This window comes from Triticum dicoccoides, chromosome 2B, assembly GCF_002162155.2.
Source record: "Triticum dicoccoides isolate Atlit2015 ecotype Zavitan chromosome 2B, WEW_v2.0, whole genome shotgun sequence".
Taxonomy (NCBI): Eukaryota; Viridiplantae; Streptophyta; class Magnoliopsida; order Poales; family Poaceae; genus Triticum; species Triticum dicoccoides.
The window spans coordinates 176360969-176368962 of NC_041383.1; the positions used below are offsets into that span (position 1 = coordinate 176360969).

A 7994-nucleotide genomic window follows, 5' to 3' on the forward strand; every position below is an offset into this window, starting at 1 on the left:
CATTGCAGATCATTTGTACATTAGGTTGCTACCACTATATGAATATGGTTAATTACTCAAAAAAATTCTGATAAAAAGTTACTCAAAATTCAATGGAAAACCTTCAGAATGGAGTCGATCATGTTGTTCTTCTGGTGATAATTCTTTCGAGTTAGTCAAGGGAAAAGAATATGCTGTGTTTAAGAGCTTGGACACGTAGAAAACAACAATATTTACATAATTACTTCACAGCTAGTAGTTTGAGGCAGTTTCTTAACATTTTTCACATAGGCGGTTCATTTGGTAAAGATTATTACTGCTGTCCCTGATACAGTGAATGTATATGTTCATTGTCTTCTGGCCTTTGCGCTATGTGGAATTCAAATAGAGTGGTTTTTCTGGCTCTAGTTAAATTTTTGGAGAAACTATCTGCAGTTGAATTATGATTGCTTTAGTACCTACTACCTATCCGTCAATTGGCTTCCCCTGATTTAACATCTCTGTTTTAAAAACATTTGTCCCTCAAAAACTCTTCTCAATCTGGCTTCTATCTAGACATAATGTCATGTAATATTGTCTTACATAGTGAAACAGATAACCCATCCATTGACCGATGAGTGCGGCTAATCACTGTCTCCTAAAAGATGTCATATTTACAGAATGTGGGATAACAGTCCATAATTTCTCAAAACAACATAAAGAGCATTACTCTTCACTGGCCTAATTCACCAAAAGTTCACATTGTTCATCAAGCAAGAACAGCAGCTTGTAAACTCCTAAGAAGTAACACATCAGCACATCACTGCGCTTGTATGCAATCTGCTCAGAAAGGTTATTTCATTCCGGATGATTTCAGCTGCATCCAACGAATGAATCGACTATCTCCTATAAACATTGCATGCTTGCAGAATTAGAAGTAAACTTTGTTCAGATGGCTTGAAATTACCGAAAATAAATCTGCAGCACTGATATTATCCTAAAGATTCAGGCAGGCTTCGTAAATTCACTCATTATAGTTATCTGTACTGCCCTGAAGATATCTAATCACAAAGAAAAGAAAAGCAATTGTTTGTCGATGGTGCCAACAATAGAACGGCTGTATGCTTGCGCTCGTCTGTTTATGTTGCATATGTCCTGTTGATGATAACTTTCAATAGTTGTCGTTTTTTTTTTCAGTTTTCTTAGTGGACAGCTAATTCATCATTTAACCCATCTAACCTGATTCTGTGGGATTATTTGCAGATTACTTCAGATAGTTCAGTGGTTCTAGTCCAGCCATCTATGGTGGTTCAGTCGTTTCAGTTCTTGGTTGCAATGCTGGTGATGGACACATGGCAATATTTTGTGCACCGCTACATGCATCAGAACAAATTCCTCTACCGACATATCCACTCACAACATCACCGGCTGATCGTTCCTTACGCTATCGGGGCTCTCTACAACCACCCACTGGAGGGGCTCCTACTGGACACTCTAGGTGGTGCTATGTCCTTCTTGGTCTCTGGTATGACGCCGAGGACAGCTGTATTCTTCTTCTGTTTCGCTGTGCTCAAGACGGTCGATGATCACTGTGGACTTTGGTTGCCATATAACATATTCCAGCACTTGTTCCAAAATAACACGGCGTACCATGACATCCACCATCAGCTCCAGGGCACAAAGTACAACTACTCTCAGCCGTTCTTCTCAATATGGGACAGAATGCTAGGAACCCACATGGCCTACGACCTAGTGAGCCGAAAGGAAGGGGGATTCGAAGCGAGGCCATTGCGAGACTAGCATGGAACTCATTGAAGTGTATAGAACTCCAGCTACTCAGTGGGATATATGATGCTCTTCTAGTCCCCTTCTCATGATTGGCAGCTTACAGGAGCCATCTAACTTCTTGTAAGATGATGAAGGTATTCCAGTACTCCCGGTTCCTCTTTTTTTGTTCTCATGCCTTGGTGGATGCCATTGTCTACTGGAGAAGACACTGAAGCTGTTGTGTTGCTTGTTCTTTTTTCCCTGCAGTTATCTAGTTAGACCCGTTCACCTTGAATGTGCGTGTTTTGTACGGGTAGTCGGTTACTCGTGAGTTTTTTATGGTTCTTTCTTGTGCAAAGCTGCCATTTACATTACTGTGCAGATAGTGTATTCGCAATCAGTCACGCTTCTGTATGTATCCAATTATTTATGTAACCGAATCTTTGGGCATAATTATGACCTTCAAACACACATTTTTTTTAGATCATCAGGGGAGTTTGGCGCCCCCCCGGTTCCATTCGTTATAAAATAAATGAAACCACATCAGTCCAAACACCCAAGCATGCCTCAAACGCATGTTCTGAAAGATCAAAAATCTAAAACAGTACAGCGTAAAAAAGGCCTGCAGCCTAATACAGGATCAGGGATCCAACGTTCTTGACTCTGAATTAAAACCGATGAGAACACTACAGCAAAGTGATCCGCATTCCTCCTGCATCAGCTAGAATCCTCATGTCTTCTGCAGCGAGCATCTTGCGTACCTCCTTGATATGCTCCACGAGCCCCCCTTTCATCTTCTTGAGGGGTTGAGTTGGTGTGCCAGGCCAGTCGAGAGGCGATGCAGGGCTCGAAATCGCCTGAACCGTCTTTTTTGATGGTGGATCACTCGGCCTTGAAGATCCTGGACTCTGGAACCCATCTTTACAAGCCCCAAAATCAAGCTTGGAGTAGAAAGAGGCATGGGTGGCACCTCCAGCGCCCATCAAGTTCCTTTTCACCCCAAAGTCAATTGGAGCGCGCTTTTGAGTATGCAGGATATCCAATGTAGTATCTCCTGCATTTTCTCGAGCGAGTCCTTGGTGTACAGAATCATCCACCTCTTGAGGGTCCTCCAGATCAGCCACCAGATCTGCTTAACATCAGACCAGACTGCATTATCAAAAACATGCTTATTTCTAGTTTTCCACAAGCTCCACAAGACACGAGCACAAAATGCATGAAGTACTTCATGTTTCTTGTTAGCAGGCCAAAATTTGGCTATGGAATAGTAACTAGATCCTACTTCCATTGAAAGAAACAAGGAGACTGCATCCCAGATGTTTTTTGCAACCACACAGTCAAAAAACAAGTGGTTTACAGTTTCCTGTTCGGAGCAAAAAAGACAGTCAGGGTTCCTATCTATGCCCCTTTTAAGCAAATTGTTCTTGGTCATAAGTTTATTATGCGCCAGGAGCCAGAGGAAAACCTGGATTCTGGGAGGCACAACAATGGACCACACAGAGGGGATATAGACAGGCTTCACCCCTCTAAAATTGATTATGGCATAAAGTGAACTAGAAGAGTAGACCCCCTTGGATTCATACTGCCAGACCATAGCATCAACATCTGTTTTGAGCACAGTCTCCTTTATGATTTGTTCAAGGCAGTACCACTCCTCCATCATGGCAGGGGTAAATATCCTCCTAAAAGTAAGTTTAATGTTATTCCCATCCCAAACTTCAGAGGCTGTCACACATTGTTGGTGACAAATGGAGTACAAAGGCCAAAACTGAACAGAGAGTGGGGAGGTTCCAAACCAGATATCCTCCCAAAATCTAATCTTCCTACCATTTCCTACTACCCATCTGTAGCCAAACTTAAGAGCTTTGGCAGCCCACATAACCCCTTGCCAAAAATTTGAGGAGGCTTGTGGCCTACATGCAAATATATTAGGAGCATTCCTAATATATTTGTTGTCTACAATGGTTTTCCAGATTTTTCCCTCATCTTGGGCATATCTCTTGACCCAACTGTCCAGTAAACACAAGTTAAGATCCCTGATATTGGGGATCCCAAGCCCTCCATATTCTTTCTTCATACAAACTAGGTGCCAGTTGGCCAGGTGAAGTTTCATGTTCCCCTCAAAGTCACTCCAAAGGCAATGAGCTAATTGACTGTTAATCAAATTTAGGGCCCATTTAGGGAACTTAAAGAAGGACAGCAGGTATATGGGGATACTAGCTAAACAAGCTTTAATGAGAGTTAGTCTAGCAGAGTAGGACATTAGCTTCCCCCTCCAGCCAGCCATCCTCTTTAAGATCTTATCAATAAGAGGTTGGATGTCTTCCCTCCTCAGTTTGTCATAGTGCAAAGGAATCCCTAGATACTTTATTGGAAATGTACCAACAGTACATCCAAAAGTATTCATGAAGTTGGTTAGTTCTTCCCCCTCAACGCCTAAAGGAATGAGTTCACTTTTAGCATAGTTGATTCTCATACCTGATACTCTCTCAAAGCAAGTCAAAATCATTTTCAGGTTAGCAGCTTTAGATTCATCTTTATCCATGAAGAGGATAGTATCATCTGCATATTGCAGACATATCACTCCACTAGGGATAAGATTAGAACAAAGCCCTTTTATCAGGTTATGAGAAGCTGCTTTAATGAGCATTCTAGTTAGCACATCTACAACAATGTTAAAAAAGTAAAGGAGATATAGGGTCTCCTTGTCTTAGTCCTTTGTTGGTTACAAAGAAGTCACTATCAACCCCATTGACCTTGACTCCCACAGAGCCCATGTGGGTAATTTGATAAATCCATTTGGTCCAAACAGGACCAAAGTTTCTTTTTTGGAGAATCTCCATCAAGAATTCTAGGTTAACTTTATCAAATGCTTTCTCATAATCTAATTTTAGTACCAGTCCTGAATTATCAGAGTGGAAAGTAGAATGTAAAACTTCATGAGCTGTCACTACACTTTCAAGGATGAATCTCCCTTTTATGGAAGCTGGCGGTTTCTAGAAGTTAGGAAATTCATGAGAGTAGCAAGCCTATTAGTTAAAACCTTGGTAAAAACCTTAGAAATACAATTCAGCAAACTAATAGGTCTAAATTTCTTCATATCAGTAGCATCTTCCTCTTTAGGAATGAGAGTTATCATAGCAAAATTCAATCTATATATATCAAGTTTTCCTGCATGGAAGTCATCAAATAGAGCCATAACATCCTGCTTGATAACTTCCCAGAATTCCTGAAGACAAAGAAAGGATAGGCCATCTGGTCCAGGTGCTCCTTCAGAGTATGAACCAAAGATGGCATCCTTCACTTCTTTTTCAGAAAATGGAGCTTGGAGGGTTTCATTATTATCTTCGGAGATTTTCTCCTCATCAGAAAAAAAATCTTGTCTTAAATTGAATCCTCCTGTATCTTTTTTCTTAAAGAGATCTTTATAAAAGTCAGAGGCTATTTTAAGCATATCTCTAGTGTCTGAGGTAGGACCATCAGGGCCAACTAGTGAATGGATAAGAGTCTTCCTTCTCCTTTGGTTGGCTACATCATTGAAGTACTTGGTATTCCTGTCTCCTTCTAGTATATCTCTATCCCTAGATCTTTGTCTAGCCTTGGTTTCCTCTTTAATCCAGATATATCTAAGCTCTTTTATAATATTCTGCATCCTAGCATTCTCAGCATCAAAGAGACAAGTTGTTTCTGATTTGATATCTAACCCATCATACTCTTCTGTCAGAGCAGTTTTCAACTTCCTAATCTCTGCTTCTACATTCTTACTCCACCCTTTGGAGAATTTCCTGAATCTTCTAACTTTTTCTTGCCAGAATTGGTTTGCCCTTCTTGACTGGAGCTGTCCAATTTTTGATAGCCAAGTGAAATCCTTATGGAGCAACCACCATTTTTCAAATTTGAAACTGGAGCCTCTAGGACTGCTCCCCAACCCTGAATCCCATAGAAGGGGAGTATGGTCACTCCCAGTTTTGGGGAGGGCTTGGGAGGTGCATAGAGGGAACATAACTTCCAGCTCAGTGGTGCAGAAGATCCTATCTATGGTAGTCATGATGTTATTCTCTTGGTTATTAGCCCAAGTGAATTTCCTACCTGACATCCTAATTTCTAGAAGGCTCCATATTTCCACCCAGGCATTAAATTTATCAGCCCAGAGATGGTTAATATTACCATTACTCTTATCTTGCTGATATCTAACTAGATTAAAATCCCCTCCTATGAGAGTGGGCATTTGGTCATCTACAAAGAGGCTATGGAGTTCAGAGATAAAAGCATCTTTGCCCTCATCATATGGAGAGCCATAAATAGCTATAACTCTAAAACAGGTCCCATTAGCTTTAACTTTCAGGTTACAGGACACAGACTAATTCAGTGAGCTCCATTGCAGGACCTCAAAAATATCTGCATCTACACCAACCAAAATACCACCAGCAGTGCCTACAGCAGGGAGATGATGCCAAATAAAATTCTTATTCCCACTAATGGACTTAAGAAAGGCAGTAGTAAGCTCTTCTTTCTTAGTTTCCTGGAAAGCAACTATACTAGCATTTCTTTTAGTCAAGGTATCTACAATACATGGTTTCTTTCCCGGGGTGGTGATACCCCTGATATTCCAGAATAAACAATTCATATTAAAAGAGTGCTTTCTTGGGGTGCTTGCCCCGCCTATGTTTGGAGATTTTAGACCATATAATACTCTGGTCATCAGCAGCAGTAGAGCTCCTGTTTAACCCCACAGGTGTAACAGGAGAATCTAAGTCAACCTTTTGGGTTTCTAGCCCAACAGGCTTACCCAGGGAGCCTATTTTTTCTACACCATCTTTTCCTAAAGTGTTATGTACATTGTCTCTAGCTATGCTATCTGCTTGAGCAACACTTCCTATGTGGATAGGCCCTGCAGGCCCTTTAGGGATTTTGCTCTTAGAGACTACAGAAGCATAACTTTCTTTCTGTACATCAATCTCTACTCCTACCATTCTAGCTACAGAAATAAATGTAGGATCATGGAAATTCTCAAAGGAGTTTTTCTTAACTGTACCTTTGTGTTTACCTTTAGGCTCTTCTAGGTTCCGGACCTTCTTTGACCCCATGGCAATCTCCATGATTGTTCTCCCACCAATGTCAATTCTGGAGCTCTTTCTCTGTGCCTGGACTGGCCCCCATTTTTTAAGGATGGGTGGGGCATGAGTTGTGTTTGTGGTAAGACCTGGACTAAAAACCACTTCTTCCAGGGATTCATTCTCCACTACCACCTCAGCCTGGTCCTCTAGCAAGTTGATGTTATCCTCCTCATCATCATCTCCAATCTCCATCTCTTGCAGCATTTTGAAGCTTTCATCTAAGGAAATGGGGTCGTCGAGTTGCTATAAGTAGGCTAGCACATTTTGCTTAGTTTGGTGAGGAGTTCCAGAGGTAGAACCATTTCCCCCAGACTGAGATGAGGAATTTTTTGTAGTGTGATGAGAGCCTCCAGCCCCATCATCATTGTTGGCATTGTTCAGTGATTCTTTTTCTTTACTCTTCTCAGTGTCTTCATCCAGAAGATCATCCTGATCTAGGTCATCCACTGGTGGTTCCACAACAATCTTGATCTTATACAGCTTGTCTCCTATTCCAAAGATTCTTTTAGTAGGAATTTTGGTAAAGTCTTTGCATCTGATTTTGATTCTAACCACCTCAAAGAAAGATTTGAAGTTTCCCTGCCAGTCCACATCAATCAAAGAGCCCAAAACAGAGGCAACTTGCTCTAAAACTGACCATTCTGCCCAGGCTGGAGCCACTCCTCTTAACTGAAGCCAAACAGACTGGAGTTCTGCATGAAATTCCATCTCTCCTTTCCACACCTCAACATTGACTAAAACTCCATCAATCTCAGGCAGTCCAAAGTTGGGGTAGCCAGCAACTGTTGCTACAGGGATATGATGGGGGAATTTGACTAGAAAAGTCCAGCTGTCTAGCATCCTGATGTGCCATGGCCAATTGGTTTTGTATATGACAGAGAAGTTATGGGCTAGTTCTTCCTTAGTGACCTATGTCATGCCCAATATGCGATACTATCCTAAAGAGACTCGAAGGTCCCACTAAGATAGAACCGCATATTGAAACACTTTTGCAAGGTGGATATCATTACATCAACATTACATAATAGATGGGGATACATACATAAGGCATACAATGCCACACGAATACAACAATATATCATACACAATATCAACATCCGACTACGAATGAAACACAAACAGAAGCTCAAACAGCATCCACCCTGCTAGCCC

At 41.3% G+C, this 7994-nt stretch overlaps 1 protein-coding gene across 1 annotated transcript in view; it reads left to right on the forward strand.

Moving 5' to 3' along the window:
* The window catches only part of LOC119362894 (very-long-chain aldehyde decarbonylase GL1-9-like), a 3231-nt gene extending 1040 nt beyond the window's left edge, over window positions 1–2191 (forward strand). Inside the window, exon 2 of the mRNA XM_037628163.1 lies at window positions 1222–2191. Within this exon, the coding sequence (XP_037484060.1) occupies window positions 1222–1758 (537 nt within the window). The 3' untranslated portion in view covers window positions 1759–2191. The remainder of the gene's footprint in view (window positions 1–1221) is intronic.
* Window positions 2192–7994: the final 5803 nt, after the last annotated feature.